At 61.8% G+C, this 15,819-nt stretch overlaps 1 gene segment (V, D, J or C); it reads right to left on the bottom strand.

Moving 5' to 3' along the window:
• Nucleotides 1–3,860: 3,860 nt before the first annotated feature.
• On the bottom strand, nt 3,861–15,775 carry LOC100342859 (Ig mu chain C region membrane-bound form-like). The segment is given in 7 exon segments: nt 3,861–4,133; nt 4,260–4,375; nt 6,273–6,605; nt 6,694–7,011; nt 7,240–7,584; nt 7,690–8,007; nt 15,263–15,775. Coding segments are annotated over 7 exon segments (1,482 nt in total).
• Nucleotides 15,776–15,819: the final 44 nt, after the last annotated feature.

Below are 15,819 nucleotides of genomic sequence, written 5' to 3' on the forward strand. Positions count from 1 at the left end.
AGGAGTAAACCAGCAGATAGAAGGCCTCTTTCTCTCTCTCTGTCTCTGCCTCTCCTTTTCTCTCTGTATAACTGACTTTCAAGTAAATAAATAAATCTTCAAAAAAAAGGTATTTATTTCTACTGAATTTCTTTCCAGACCATGAATTGTTTTCCTAATTTCACTGAACTTTTTAAAGCTGTATTCTCTTGTTTCTCACCAAGTTTATATAAGAGAATTATTTTGAATTCCTTTTCAGGCATTTCCTAGACTTGGTCTGTTTAGGGTCTGTTACTGAGCAGGGAGCTCGGGGTGCAGAGCCCTCCACCATACAGCACGCGCTTCTGCAGGTCTTGTACCAGCTCTGGGTGCAGCCAGTCCCAGCCACACCAGGCCCACTCTGAGATGATGGGAACATGTCTGGGGCCACGGGATCTCAGAAGACAGAGGCTCAAGGGTCCTGAGGGCGAGGGGCAGGGGGCAGGAGGGGGCCCTGGCTGGAGGCGAAAGGAGTCCTGGTGAGGAGGGCACTGGGGAGTGGCTGGGGTGGGAGTGGCTCTGTCCACCGGTCTTCTTCCAGTGACCACAATGCCCTCTGGCCAGTCCCTGGGGACCCTCCCCACATCTCACTTTGAGCCCTTGAGGATGAGGGATAACCCAGGTCATGGAGGGACAGGCTGTGGGACTCCTACACCAGGCCTGCAGCCCCTGATCCTTGGCTGCCGTTAACGGAAGCCCGGGACCCTCTGTGTGATTCTGGATGGACCCTCCTCTCCCTGATGCCTGATCTTGGCAGCTCTACTGCTTGGCATCAGCCTGTGAGCAGGCCTGGTCCCTGGAGGGGTTGCCCACGGCCTCAGGCAGGAAGATGGTGAGTTCCCACACATGAGGCTTCCTCCTGGGCTCGGCTGTCTCCTGTTGCTAGGGTCCTGGTGTGAGGGCAGCTGGGTGTCTCTGGTGGCACCGCTCCATTTCTGTCTCAATGGGGCCTTTTCCCTGCCCCCACCTGCACTACTGTGGGCCCTGCCCACCACGCTGATCATTGCTGCTCCCATCACCTAGCCTTGTACACGGGGCTGTCTGGGGGTGATCTGTCCCTCTGCCTGGTATCCAGGATGCAAACCTGCCTCCTGCTATTCCAGACACTGGGGAAACCTGCCTTTGCCCACCCCGATCAGCCCACCGTGTGTCCTGCTCAAGCACCTGCTGCACATGGCCGCCCCAACTCCCTTCCTCAAGCGTCTTCTGCCACCTCTCTGAGCTGTCCTGCCCCGCCCAGGGTTCAGGGGGCTCAACTCCGCCAGACCCCTTCACAGACACCAGGAAGAGGCTTGCTAGGGGAGGAATCGTGTGCCCTGCAGGCTCACATGTGGAACTCTACCTGCCAGGACCTCAGAACATGACCCAACTTGGAAAGCACAAGGCTTAGCAGATGTTCAGGCTCTGGGAGTCCACACTGGGTGAGGGCAGGCGTCCAGCCTAACTTGGCCCTCATGGATGCGTCCACAGGAGACACCGACGAGGTCAGGCAAGGATCGAGGGTGCTTCTACATGCCCAGGGGCACCAAGACAGCCAGGAGAGCACCAGAGGCCACAAGAGAGGCCTGGGACAGTCTCCCTGCTGACATCCAGAGCCCAGGCCCCACTTGGCAGAGCTGGCTGAGAACACGTCTCTGCGGTGGAAGCTGCCCCGTCCTGGGTGTTGCTCGGCGGGCTAAGCCGACTGACGCGGGGCGGGCCAGGCCATCGGCCCCACGGCCTGCAGCTTCCTCCCCAGCCCAGGCTGCGTGGGCTCCTGGCTGAACTGGCCGCTCACTGAGCTCTCACCCCCCCACCCAGCAGCAGGCCGGGCGGTGCTGCCATGAGCTCCATTCCCACCACACGAGCGACAGCCCGGGCAGCGCCCCAGGCCCACGGGGCGTTTGCTGTGCGGCTCGCACTCGCTGCTCAGGGCCAGCGCAGGGTGCAGCAGGGACTCACCAACCCGCCCCGACTCGGCTGGCACGTTTACTGGAGGCCTCTGAGCCTGACCGTGGCAGTGGGGCCCGAGCAGGCTCCAGGCTGCCCCCTGCACCCTGGGCTTGCCGCTCCGGGACCCCTGGTGGGCACCTTCCCAGATGTGCTCCCACCGTGCCTCCTTGGGGCTCTGGGCTCACGTGGTCACTCTCTGCCTTCTCTCCTCCCGCCTCCTGCCTCCTCCAAGGCTCTCAACCCTCCTGCTGGCCAGGATCTCCCTAGGCCTGTGAGCCACCTCTGTGGTTTGTGCTGTGATCCAGAGAGCCCCCACCTTCTGTCTCTGGGGCTCCTGTCTCTGAGCTGAACCCAGCCAGTGTCCCCGCTTCCACCCCTCAGGCCTTGTTTCCTGGCCTCTCTTTCTGGGACAGCTGGGACTTCTGCCCCTCCGCCCCGTCTCGTGAGTCCACCTAACCATTGTTTTGGGCTGCTTTATCCTTTGACCGTCCCCTCCAATGAGAGGTGTTCAAGGTAGACCTTTGGGAAGTGATGGCTACTCACCCTCTCAGCCCTCTCACCACCAGAGTACCAGGGGTGTCCACCTGTGAACCTGCACAGCCCTCAGTGGACCCCGGCCCGCTGGCCGCAGGCTCAGCCTGTCTCGGGAACCAGGGGCACTGCCGCTGTTGAAGCTCCGTGGGGCCGGGGGCCTGCTTGGGGGGATTGCGTGCCCTGTGCCTGCTGGGGGGATGTGTGTGCCCTGTGCCTGCTGGGGGGGATTGCGTGCCCTGTGCCTGCTGGGGGGGAGGATGTGCGTGCCCTGTGCCTGCTGGGGGGATTGCGTGCCCTGTGCCATGCTGCTGGGGGGGGGAATTGTGTGCCCTGTGCCTGCTGGGGGGATGTGTGTGCCCTGTGCCTGCTGGGGGGGATTGCGTGCCCTGTGCCTGCTGCTGGGGGGGGGGATTGTGTGCCCTGTGCCTGCTGGGGGGATGTGTGTGCCCTGTGCCTGCTGGGGGGGATTGTGTGCCCTGTGCCTGCTGGGGGGGATTGCGTGCCCTGTGCCTGCTGGGGGGGATTGTGTGCCCTGTGCCTGCTGGGGGATGTGTGTGCCCTGTGCCTGCTGGGGGGGATTGCGTGCCCTGTGCCATGCTGCTGGGGGGGGGAATTGTGTGCCCTGTGCCTGCTGGGGGGGATTGTGTGCCCTGTGCCTGCTGGGGGGGAGGATGTGCATGCCCTGTGCCTGCTGGGGGGGATTGCGTGCCCTGTGCCTGCTGGGGGGGAGGATGTGCATGCCCTGTGCCTGCTGGGGGGATTGCGTGCCCTGTGCCATGCTGCTGGGGGGGGATTGTGTGCCCTGTGCCTGCTGGGGGGGATTGCGTGCCCTGTGCCTGCTGCTGGGGGGGGATTGTGTGCCCTGTGCCTGCTGGGGGGGATTGCGTGCCCTGTGCCTGCTGCTGGGGGGGATTGTGTGCCCTGTGCCTGCTGGGGGGATGTGTGTGCCCTGTGCCTGCTGGGGGGATGTGTGTGCCCTGTGCCATGCTGCTGGGGGGAATGTGTGTGCCCTGTGCCTGCTGGGGGGATGTACGTGCCCTGTGCCTGCTGGGGGGGGATTGCGTGCCCTGTGCCATGCTGCGAGCACCCAGGAGCCTCCTGCCAAGTTAGTTCCTGCACACTCAGCGCTCCACGAGGGTCTGGACAAGACTGCGAGGTGACGGGGTCGCTGGGGAGGTGGCAGAGCCCCTGCCGGGCACACCAAGGCCCCCGAGGCCTGAGCCCAAGTAGCCTCTTCCCCTGTGAACCTCAGCCCTGGGCTCCGCCTGCCCCCTCCTAAGTGGGCCCCCCACCATGATTTTCGTATTTGTACTTGGGGTTCCCTGCAGACATCCACACAGCTTTGTGCGGAGACAAAAGCCTCACAAGAGAGCAGCTTTGTGAGCTGGGCCGCCCGCATTTATTTCAGGGTGACTGACAGCTGCACAGCACACAGCACACAGCACACAGCACACAGCGCGTGGGGCACACCCTCACTGTCACTCCACAGGGCAGAGGGTCCTGGGCTGGTCTGGAACGAGGCCTGCGCTTTAGAGCTCAAAGCTGGCTGGCGATATGGGGAAGATGCAGGCCCCAGAGTGCAGGCCACGCGAGCAGGGCCACGGCGGGCTTGTCTCTTGGCCTCCGACATCCTTCTCAGGTCACTTCACCTGCAGGCAACAGAGGTGGCGTGAGATGCTGTTCATGTGTTGGGAATGGACGTGGGGGCACCCCTGGAACGGACATCCACCCGAGTGGCTCTGCCCTGCCCCCCAGCCCTGCCTGAGGCCGGCTACCTTGAACAGAGTGACCGTGGTGCTGTAGAAGAGGCTCAGCAGGAACAGGACGATGAAGGTGGAGGCGGTGGTCCACAGGTTCTCAAAGCCCTCCTCCTCGGCGCCTACCTCCCCTTCTGCAAGGGCACAGGTGGAGGCAGGGGGTCAGGCTCAGTCACACCCACATGGGCTGGGGCCTAGGACCCCATCCCAGTCATCAAAGCCACCCTTGGCCCAGGCTGTGCTGTGCTCCTGAGGAGGGGGCGGTGCACAGAACACCCGTCTTGCAGCCTGAGGACTCCTGGGGTGGTCTGAAGCCAGGGGTGGGGCTGCCCTGACCCTTGTCCCGGGAGCCCCGAGTGACAGACAGAACACAGCAGAAGCAGTGCACAGACACCTGCGAGGAGGGTACGCCAGCGGCAAGACTCTTGGCTGCTTGTGCCCAGGGCTCGCTCTCCTTGAGGACAACCAGGGCCCCTAGGGCTGAGAGGCAGGGAGGGGGGCTTCCTGTCCCCTGTGGCTTGGGAAGGACGATGGCAGGTCTGGGCCTGAAGCTGCCCCCTCCCTGGGTCCTCGGCAGGGCCCGTGAGGGACACCCTGGCTGCCCAGGTCTTTCTGACACACGGCTCTGGGCATGGATGGACCCCTGAGGGTGACAGCAGGATGGGGACACTTTAAGGCCTGTGGTCTCTGCATATATGAGCCCTTGGAGCTCAGGCCCCAAAAGGTGTGAATGTGGGAGGGTCCAGCAGGCAGCCCGGGGAGCCTGGAGGCCCCTTACCACGGGGCTCCTGTCCTCCCCTCTCTGGACAGCTGCCTTCTGCCCTCTGATTGCTGGGCTGAGGGCAGGGCAGGTTCGTGGGGGCCAGTGCTTGAGGCTTCCAGCCAGTGAAGGAGCCCCTAAGGCGGCTTCCTGGCCTTGGCATGTTCAGACACTGCCTGCTCTGTGCTGATGGCCTAGGCTCTGGTCTCACAGGTGGGTGCCAGGGGGCCTGCTGCCTCCACGGGGGTGCTGAATGAGGAGGGGACGCTTGGCCCCACGCCTGGGCCTTTAACTGTTGCAGTGGCCAAGCCCGACGCGACATTCTGAGCCCTGTGCACTGGGCCTGGGGACCATTGCCTTGGTCAGAGTCTAGGCTGAGCCCAGCTGAGGAAGCTTCCAAGCAGACACAGGACAAACAGAGCCTTGGGCAGGAGTCCTGGTGCCAGCTCGGCACAGGGAGTGGCTGCAGAGGCACCAAGGCCCTGGTGCATGTGTGCGTGTGTCCGCGTGTCCACCTGCACGGGAGGCCGTGTTCACACCTGTGGGTGTGTGGGCCTGTGTCTGCCCATGTCTGTGCATGTATACGATTCCACATGCATCCATGTGAATGTGCTATGTGTGTCCATGACTGCATGGCCATGTGTGTTCCTGCCCATATTATGTGTGTCATCTGTACATGTGTCTGCATATGTCCTTATTTGTGTCCATGTGTGTTTCTGGGCATGTCCATGCAGGTGGGTATCCGTGTGTGTGTCTTTGTGTGTGTGCATGTGCACATGTGCATACCCATGTCTGTATCTGTCCATCTGTATGTTTGCATGTGTCCATCCATGCGTACCCCTCCTGTGTGTGCCCGCATCTGCATACATGTGTATCCATGTTTCTTCGTGCATGTGTGTGTCCATGTGTTGCCTGTGCCCACGTGGCTGTTCCTCTGGAGCAGCTGGAGGAGAGCTGTGCACAGACTCTTCCCACCATGAGCCAAGGAGCACAGAGGCTTCTGCAGGCCACTCAGAGGTGGGCAGGTGGGTGGGGGCAGGGCAGGCACAGCACAGTCACGGGCCCAGCAGGCAAGAGCATCGCACACTCAGGACCAGCATCTTTTGAACGGATCTTTTTATTTCTAAGTTTTAAAAATGCAACATCTCAGCCCCACTGACAGGGTTAGTTTGCATGCACACACACACAGCGCCTGGTCACCCAGAGGGGTCAGTAGCAGGTGCTGGCCGTGTCAGACATGATCAGGGACACATTGTACAAGGTGGGTTTACCAGTGGACTTGTCCACGGTCCTCTCGGTCACCATGTGCGGCAGGGCCTCGTGGCCCACGACGCAGGTGAACGTCTCCCCGGAGTTCCAGTCCTCCTCGGTCACGGTCAGGGTGCTGTGGGTGAAGTACAGGCCTGGGGCCTGGGGCTCGGGCGCTGGGGCGCTGGTCACGTACTTGTCTGAGGACAAGGGCTGCCCCCTCTGCTGCCACTGCACGAACACATCTGCCGGCGAGAAGCCCTTGACCAGGCAGGTCACGGTGGCCGACTCTCGCAGGACCAGCTGCTCCCGGGCTGGCGGCAGCACGTACACCGCCGGGGGGTGCTTGGCCACCTCTGTGGGCAGAGAGAAGGTGGTGAGCCTGGGCCGGGGGAGGCCAGCAGGGAGTGGAGGCGGGCGAGGGCAGCAGGCGGCTGAGCCTACCCCTGGACTTGGAGATGGTGTGCTTCAGCGGGAAGGGCAGGTCGGCGTGGGTCACGGTGCACGTGAACTGCTCCCCAGACTCCCAATCCTCCGCGCACACGCTGGCCTCGCCCATGGCGCTGAAGGTGGCGTTGGGGTGGCTCTCGGTGATGTTCATGTGGGTGTCCAGGGCTTTGCCGTTATGGCTTGCCCAGGAGATGTTGAGGCTGCCATAGGTGGTCAGGTCTGTGACCAGGCAGATCAGCCTGGCTGACTTGCTGAGGAAGGTGTCGGCGAACGAAGGGGCGATGGGGAAGACCTGGATGCCTGGGGATGGGGCTGGGGTGGGGGGAAGCTGGTCTCAGGCGGTGGGTGGATGTGCGGTTGGGGGAAGGGGTGGTTTCACCCAGAGGGCAGCAGGGGGACCCTCAGACCCCACCTGGCCCTGCCGTGCCAGCTGCTTCCCCACCCCGCTCCCGCCCGTGGCTTCCGTGTGCCGGGAAGCTGAGGCTCAGGGTCTGCAAACCCATGAGGACGCCTGTCCTGGCCTGGGGACTGGACACTCACTCGTGCTGCACTCGGAGGACATGGACACGTTCTTATCGAAGAAGATGCCCCTGTGGTCCACGCGGCAGGTGTACAGGCTCTGGCTCAGCCAGTCGCTCTCGGTGATGGTCAGCATGCTGCTGATGCTAAAGGTCGCAGGCCCAGCCCCTTTGGTTTCAGCCTCCACCGGCTTGGTGAGGACGCCAGACTCCACCTTCTGCCCATCGCGCAGCCAGGACACGCTGATCTGTTTGGGGCTGAAACCTGTGGCCTGGCAGATGAGCCTGGACTTGCGTGTGCCAGAGCCGCTGAAGGAGTCTCGAGGTGGGATGAACACGCTCACGTTGGGGGGCAGCTCTGAGTCCACTGCAGTATGGGGCCGAGATGTCAGCCCGGCCCGGCCCAGGTCCCCACCGCTCCCTCCCAGCCACACCGGACCTTCTCCATCACGCGGGAGGCCTCGCGGCTCACCGGGAAAGGACACTCGCAGGTCTCTGTTGCTGTTGTCGTGCTGGACTTTGCACACCAGGTACTCCTCTGTGCCCTGGAGGACATCCTTGGAGGGCACCAGCACCTGCGAGGTGGCCATATACTTGTCCCCTCTCTTCACCACCGGGAAGGTCCTGACGGTCCGGCTGCTGATCTCAGAGTTGTTCTTGAAGCTCCAGGAGAAGGTGACGGAGCTGGGCAGAAAGTCCCGCGCCAGGCAGCCCATGGCCACCAGGTTCCCATCGGTCAGGGCACCCTCGCAGGAGACGAGCGGGTACAGAGTTGGAGATGACAGGCTCACTGAGGGCCCAGGGGAGCAAAGAGAGAAAGGGGAGGTGTGAAAAGCTGTTTTCCTGTGTCCCTGCCAGTCCAGGGCAAACAGAGCTCCGACGGTCTCCACCTACCCTCATGGCACTGTGACGTGCTCCCCCAAGGCTGAGCCCTCCTACAGCCTCCATGGCCTGGCTGGACATGGCCAACAGGGCAGAGGAGGCCACCCTGGGCTTCTGCACTGTGGGAGCAGGTCTGGTGCTCCTGCTGTGGGTGGTGTTCTGACTGCAGCCCACCCTGAACTTGGGAACATTGTGTCCAGGCTCCCCTGCTCAGAAGGATCCGGCTCAGGCTTCCGGCTCAGGTTTGATCAACTCTCCTTCCCTCTAGGACGTGGGGGCTGTGGGACTGGCACCTCAGCCTTGAACCCAGGGAATCGGAGGTCTGGGATGCCTGTAGCCACACAAGGATGGCATCCAGCAGGGATAGGAGCCCCTCCCCTTGAAGTCACCCTGGACAGACAACTCAGGCTGATGTGGGAGCCACAAAGTGAGAGCGAGTGTGAGACCGATGTGTGAGCCAGTGTTTATGCCCCGCAGGCCAACCAACTATGCACACCACGCATCACAGCCAACAGGGAGGGCTTCACATGGTGGCTCAGGTTGGGCAGGACCAGCCCAGCCCAGCTAAGTCCAGTAGTGCACAGCACAGCTAGCTCAGCCTCGTCGGGCTACGGTGGCCCAGAATACATCACCCTGGCAGAAAGCTGTTCACTGACTGCTCAGCCAGTCCAGTCCAGTCCAGACCAGCTAAGCTCAGCTAGCTCAGTCCAGTGTAGCACAACTCAGTACAGCTCACCTTAACTCAGCATAAACCTACCTAGCCCGAATCAGTCCAGCTTTGCATAGCCCCTCCCCGTCCAGCCCAGCTCAGTCCAGCCAAGGTCAGTTCAGCTCAGCCTTGATGTGCCCAGCCCAGCCCAGCTCAGCCCAGCCCGGCCCTGTACCCTCTGCCCAGCCCAATCAGCTCAGTGCAGCTAAGCTCAGCCCAGCCCTGGCCAGCCCAGCTCACCCAAGCTTAACCGTGCCCAGCATAGCCCAGCTCAGCTCAACCAGGCTCAGCCCAGCCCAGCCCAGCCCAGCTGAGCTATGCCAAGCTCAGCACAGCCAGCCGAGTTATGCCCCGACCAGCCAAGCTCTGTCCAGTTCAGCCCAGACCAGCCCAGCCCAGCCTAGCCCAGCTAAGCTAAGACCAGCCCAGTTCACCTCTGTACAGCTCAGCCCAGCCCAGCTATGCCCTGCCCAGCCCAGCCCAGCTAAGCTCAGTCCAGCTCAGCTATGTATAGTCAAGGTCAGCTCAACCCAGCTCAATCCAGCTCAGCTCAGCTCAGCTCTGCCCAGCTCAGCCCAACTCAGCCCAGCCCAACTCTGTCCAGGTCAGTACAGCCGAGCTATGCCCTGCCCAACCCAGCCTGGCCCAGCCAAGCCCAGCTCGGCCCAGGGCAGCTCAGCCCAGCTCAGTTCAGCCCAGGTCAGCTCAGCCTAGGTCAGCTCAGCCCAGCTCAGCCCGGCTCAGCCAGGCCCAGCCAAGCCTATCTCAGTCCAGCTCAGCCCAGCTCAGCTCAACCCAGCCCAGCACAGCTCGACCCAGGTCAGCTCAGCCCAGCTCAACCCAGCTCAGCTCAGCCCAGCTCAGCCCAGTCTAGCTCAGCCCAGGTCAGCTCAGCCCAACCCGGCCCAGCTCGGCCCAGCTCAGCCCAGGTCAGCTCAGCCCAACCCGGCCCAACTCGGCCCAGCTCAGCCCAGGTCAGCTCAGCCCAGCTCGGCCCAGCCCAGCCCAGCCCAGCTCAGTCCAGCTCAGCTTAGCCCAGCTCAGCCCAGCCCAGCTCAGCCCAGCTCGGCCCAGCCCAGCCCAGCTCAACCCAGCTCAGCTTAGCCCAGTTCAGCACAGCCCAGCTCAGCCCAGCTCGACCCAGCTCAGCTCTGCCTAGCTCTGCCCATCTCGGCCCATCTCGGCCCAGCTCAGCCCAGCTTAGCCCAGCTCAGCCCAGCCCAGCTCAGCCCAGCCCAGCTCAGCCCAGCTCAGCTCAGCACAGCTCAGCCCAGCTCAGCCCAGGTAAGCTCAGCCCAGCACAGCCCAGCTCGACCCAGCTCAACTCTGCCTAGCTCTGCCCATCTCGGCCCAGCTCGGCCCAGCCCAGCTCAGCCCAGCTCAGCTCAACCCAGCTCAGCCCGGCTCAGCCCAGCTCAGCTCAACCCAGGTCAGCTCAGCCCAGCACAGCCCAGCTCGACCCAGCTCAGCTCTGCCTAGCTCTGCCTATCTCGGCCCAGCTCAGCTCAGCCCAGGTCAGCTCTGCCCAGCTCAACCCAGCTCAACCCAGCTCAGCTCAGCCCAGCTCAGCCCAGCTCAGCCCAGCTCAGCTCAGCTTAGCACAGCTCTGCCCGGCTCTGCCCGGCTCTGCCCAGCTCTGCCCAGCTCAGCTCAACCCAGCTCAGCCCGGCTCAGCCCAGCTCAGCCCAGCTCAACCCAGCTCAGCCCAGGCTAGCTCAGCCCAGCTCAGCCCAGCTCAGCTCAGCCCAGCCCGGCCCAGCTCGGCCCAGCTCACCCAGGTCAGCTCAGCCCAACCCGGCCCAACTCGGCCCAGCTCAGCCCAGGTCAGCTCAGCCCAGCTCGGCCCAGCCCAGCCCAGCCCAGCTCAGCCCTGCCCGGCTCGGCCCATCTCGGCCCAGCTTGGCCCAGCTTGGCCCAGCTCAGCCCAGCCCAGCTCAGCCCAGCTCAACCCAGCTCAGCTCTGCCTAGCTCTGCCCATCTCGGCCCAGCTTGGCCCAGCTCAGCCCAGCTCAGCCCAGGTCAGCTCAGCCCAGCACAGCCCAGCTCGACCCAGCTCAGCTCTGCCTAGCTCTGCCCATCTCGGCCCAGCTCAGCCCAGCCCAGCCCAGCCCAGCCCAGCCCAGCTCAACCCAGCTCAGCTTAGCCCAGCTCAGCCCAGCCCAGCTCTGCCCAGCTCAGCCAGCTCTGCACAGTTCAGCACAGCTCAGCTCAGCCCAGGTCAGCTCAGCCCAGCTCAGCTCAGCTTAGCACAGCTCTGCCCGGCTCTGCCCAGCTCTGCCCAGCTCAGCTCAACACAGCTCAGCCCAGCTCAGCCCAGCTCAGCCCAGCTCAGCCCAGGCTAGCTCAGCCCAGTTCAGCTCAGCCCAGCTCGGCCCAGCTCAGCTCAGCCCAGCTCGGCACAGCTCAGCCCAGCTCAGCCCAGCTCAGCCCAGCTCAGCACAGCTCAGCACAGCTCTGCCCAGCCCAGCCCAGCCCAGCCCAGCTCAACCCAGCTAAGCTTAGCCCAGCTCAGCCCAGCCCAGCTTGGCCCAGCTCAGCCCAGCTCAGCCCAGCTCAGCTCTGCCCAGCTCTGCCCATCTCGGCCCAGCTTGGCCCGTCTCGGCCCAGCTCAGCCCAGCTCTGCACAGCCCAGCCCAGCTCAGCTCAGCCCAGGTCAGCTCAGCACAGCTCTGCCCAGCTCTGCCCAGCTCTGCCCAGCTCAGCCCAGCTCAGCTCAGCCCAGGTCAGCTCAGCCCAGCTCGGCCCAGCTCGGCCCAGCTCGGCACAGCTCAGCCCAGGTCAGCTCAGCCCAGCTCAGCCCAGCTCAGCCCAGTCTAGCTCAGCCCAGGTCAGCTCAGCCCAGCCCGGCCCAGCTCGGCCCAGCTCAGCCCAGGTCAGCTCAGCCCAGCTCGGCCCAGCTCAGCCCGGCTCAGCCCAGTCTAGCTCAGCCCAGCCCGGCCCAGCTCGGCCCAGCCCAGCCCAGCTCAGCCCGGCCCAGCTCGGCCCATCTCGGCCCAGCTTGGCCCAGCTCAGCCCAGCTCAGCTCAGCTCAGCTCAGCTCAACCCAGCTCAGCTCAGCTCACTCGGCCAAGCTCAGCTCGGCCCTGCCCGGCTCTGCCCAGCTCTGCCCAGCTCAGCTCAACTCTGCACAGCCCAGCTCAGCCCAGCTCAGCCCGGCTCAGTCCAGTCTAGCTCAGCCCAGCTCAGCTCAGCTCAGCCCAGCCCAGCTTGGCCAGCTCGGCCCAGCTCTGCCCAGCTCAGCTCAGCTCTGCCCAGCTCAGCCCAGCTCAGCTCAGCACAGCCCAGCCCAGCTCAGCCCAGCCCAGCTCAGCCCAGCTAAGCCCAGCTCAGCCCAGCTCAGCTCAGCCCAGCTCAGCCCAGCTCAGCCTAGCTCAGCCCAGCTCAGCCCAGCTCAGCCCAGCTCAGCCCAGCCCAGCTCAGCCCAGCTCAGCCTAGCTCAGCCCTGCTCAACCCAGCTCAGCTCAACCCAGCTCAGACCAGAACAGCCCAGCTCAGCCCAGTCTAGCTCACCCAGGTCAGCTCAGCCCAGCTCAGCCCAGCCCAGCCCAGCCCAGCCCAGCTCAGCCCAGCTCAGCCCAGCTCAGCCCAGCCCAGCTCAGCCCAGCTCAGCCTAGCTCAGCCCAGCTCAGCCCAGCTCAGCCCAGCACAGCCCAGCTCGACCCAGCTCAGCTCTGCCCAGCTCTGCCCATCTCGGCCCAGCTCGGCCCAGCTCAGCCCAGCTCAGCCCAGCTCAGGCCAGCTCAACCCAGCTCAGCCCGCTCAGCCCAGTCTAGCTCAGCCCAGGTCAGCTCAGCCCAGTTCAGCCCTGCTCAGCCCAGCTCAGCCCAGGTCAGCTCTGCCCAGCTCAACCCAGCTCAGCCCAGCTCAGCACAGCTCTGCCCAGCCCAGCCCGGCTCAGCCCAGCCCAGCTTGGCCCAGCTCAGCTCAGCTTGGCTCAGCCCGGCTCAGCCTAGCTCTGCCCAGCTCAGTTCAGCCCAGCTCAACCCAGCTCAGACCGGCTCAGCCCAGTCTAGCTCAGCCCAGCACAGCCCAGCTCAGCTCAGCTCTGCTCATCCCAGCTCAGCTCAGCCCAGCTCTGTCCATCTCAGCCCAGCTCAGCTCGGATTAGCTCAGCTCCAGCCAGCCTAGCTCAGCTCACCCCTGCCTTGGTGAATCTGTGTTCAGTTTTGAAAGCCCAGTGCAGAATGTGGCCATAAAGCGTCCCTGGCTGTCTCAGCTAAAACTGTCCCATTCCAGGACCCCGCACGACTTGCTCTGATCTCATCTCCTTCGGGCATCTCTCACTGCACCTGGCCACCCTGGCTGGATGTTCCCTGGCGCTCTGCGCTCACTGAGCATCCTGAGATTTAGAGTAAAAACTTGGGAGAAAAGTTCCCTAACTCTAGAGCCCGCCGAGCAGCCCTTGGCGTGAACCCCTCCTCCCCAATTCTAAATAAACCTGGACTCTCTGTTTCCTCCAGAGAAAAACTGTCCCTAAAAATGACCCCAAAGTCTGCATCTGATCAAGGTCGCCGCTCACAGTTCAGCTGTCAACTGAGCCAAGTCCAAGGGCACCTGACAGGCGGCAAGCCGCGACTAATCTGAGCAGAGACAAGCTCAGTGGCAGGCTGCACGAGATACCCGTGACCAGCCCATGCCTGCGTTTCCTCGAAGCGCCCTTAGGGAAGACAGGTTGTCTTTCAGGCACCAGGCAAAGGTGGGTTCCCCTTCAGAGGCAAAGAAACATCAAACCCCAACTTTCCATAGAAGCAGATCTGTGGCAGAGCAGCTGCCCCTCTCACCATGTGCAGTGGCTGGTCACCGGCACGTCCTGCGGGTCCTCCAAGTCCACTCCAAACAGGAATTCCTGACTAACCAGAAGCCACGGCTGCACCCCCAGACCCGGCGGTCCTGGGAAACCTCAAGGCGTGGGTGGCCCGGCTTCTGCAGAGCTCCCGACTCCTGTCTCTGCACTGTCTGATGGCTCTCCAATTCACCAAGTCACACGTTTAACCCAATAACTCAGGACACTTAGGTCCACCTCAGCTAGAACTGGTGCGAAAATGAATACTTGAAAAGCAGTCTTGAAAAATACTGAAATGAAGCCTCAAAACGTCTCTTCTAATCATAGAGAAAACAGACTCTTAAAAATGACGGTCGCAGGCTTTGCAAAAATAATGCTTTGAGGTCTCTGAAGTTTGAGGTTAATTACCATATGAAGAAATAACAAAGTAATTTTAAAAAGTTTCATGGGCGCATTAATAAACCATCTGTAAGTTTAATTTCTAAAATATCTTACTTTAAAAATGAATACAATTTAGAAATTGATAAGCTAAGCTTGAGCAAACTAGAAGTTGCTAAGTTCAGATTGAAAAAATAAATTCAAATAGTGACAAGAGGAACCCTGGCAGTCCCCTGTCCTATTTTAGATATGCAAACTACCCAGGTGTTGTTTTGCTCTGCAACACTTTCGGATCCGGGAAAACCACTTGAAAACCACCACTTCAAAAACAGGAGCTATAAATTCACACAGGGTGCTTTTTGGCTTCCTAAAATAGACTCTCAGTGCGACATGCTTCCTGCCACCTGCTGCAGGTGTCTGGCCGGATGCGCGGCCATCTTGGCTGTCACTCACGCACTAATCTGGCATTGCGCAATTAATTAAAAATTAAACTTAAATAATTTTGTCAAAACTCAGTCCTGTATTGGGGCCTGCTGGTGCCACTCCACCATTTCTCTGCTGTCTTGTGCCAATCCCAGACAGATACTGAACAATAAGAATTTAAAATTCCTTTACATTAAAAAAACACAAAAAGCTGAATATACATGAACAAAAAGTCTTAATTCTCAATTTTCTCAGCCACTTTTCTCAGAAGCCACTTCGGACACCATGTCCCTGCATACCTGGTGGGCGCCGTCCCAGCACGGTTGGGCTGCCCAGGCCTTGCTAGGTCCCTGTCAGAGGGGCAGCCGCCCTTCGGGGCTCCACGGCCCTCCTTCCTTGATTTGCTCAGAACCGTTCTCTTTCTAACCAGTAAAGAATTCTAACTCCAAGTCAGCACAGAGAACGCCTCACAGTTCTAAAGAAAAGGCCCCGCTGTGTGCTCTAGTCTGCACTCCTGTGGTTCTGCAAACATGGCTGGGCACGCGCCTCAGCCAACACTGGCAGTCCCACAACGGGAGCTCCGCGGCTGCCACCCAAGCCATGGGATCCTGGTCTCTTTTGTGCCTTGCCCAGTCTTGGCCGGCAAGATCCAGCCCCTCTTCCAGTGGCTCAGCTAGTCCCACAGACGCGCCGCTGTTATTCCAGTTTTCCAAAGGCACCAGAAACCCCCTTGTCTCTACCTGGCCCTTGTCTCTACCTGGCCTCCCTCCCAGGTCCCCTCTGGGACACATCCTGAAGACCAACCTGTGATGGTCAGAAAAGGCCACAGAAAAGAGGAGAGAATGAAGGCCCCGGAGAGGCCGTTCCTACCTGAAGAGACGGTGACGAGGGTCCCTGGGCCCCAGGGGTCCATGCCGTAGTAATCACAATGGTGGAGCCTCCATCTTCACCCCACACAAAACCCCAGTCTCCTGGCCCGGCATTGCTGCCGGCTGCCCAGAGGTCTGCTCTGTCCAGGTCTCAGCTTGCCGCCAATGAAGTCACGATTCTGCACTCTCCCTAGCCGGCCGTCACAGTCCAGCCTGGCCCTCAGAAGCCACGCCACTGCCAGCCTGGGGACCCCAAGTCCCCTTGGGACTCCAGTAGTCTTTGCTTGGGCACCGACCCCAGAAGGTGGGTGCGGCAGGGCCGGCAGTCATAATGGCCCCACAAACTCTCAAGTTGATCAAATAGCCGATACCCCAGAACAGCCAGAGAAGACCCCTGGCCCCGACACCTGTGGCTGAATTCGGGGAACAGGGGAGCAGGAGCCCCAGCCCCTGTTGGTGGGGGAACCTGTCCCCGATCCCTTTCTTGACCTCCCAAAACTCTTCAGCCACTCCGACACTGAGACGCTGACACCCAAAGTCCCCCTTAAGAGAAGTCAG

The sequence above is a fragment of the Oryctolagus cuniculus genome, chromosome 20 (genome assembly GCF_051225735.1).
Source record: "Oryctolagus cuniculus isolate XC-2025 breed Fujian yellow rabbit chromosome 20, ASM5122573v1, whole genome shotgun sequence".
Lineage (NCBI taxonomy): Eukaryota > Metazoa > Chordata > Mammalia > Lagomorpha > Leporidae > Oryctolagus > Oryctolagus cuniculus.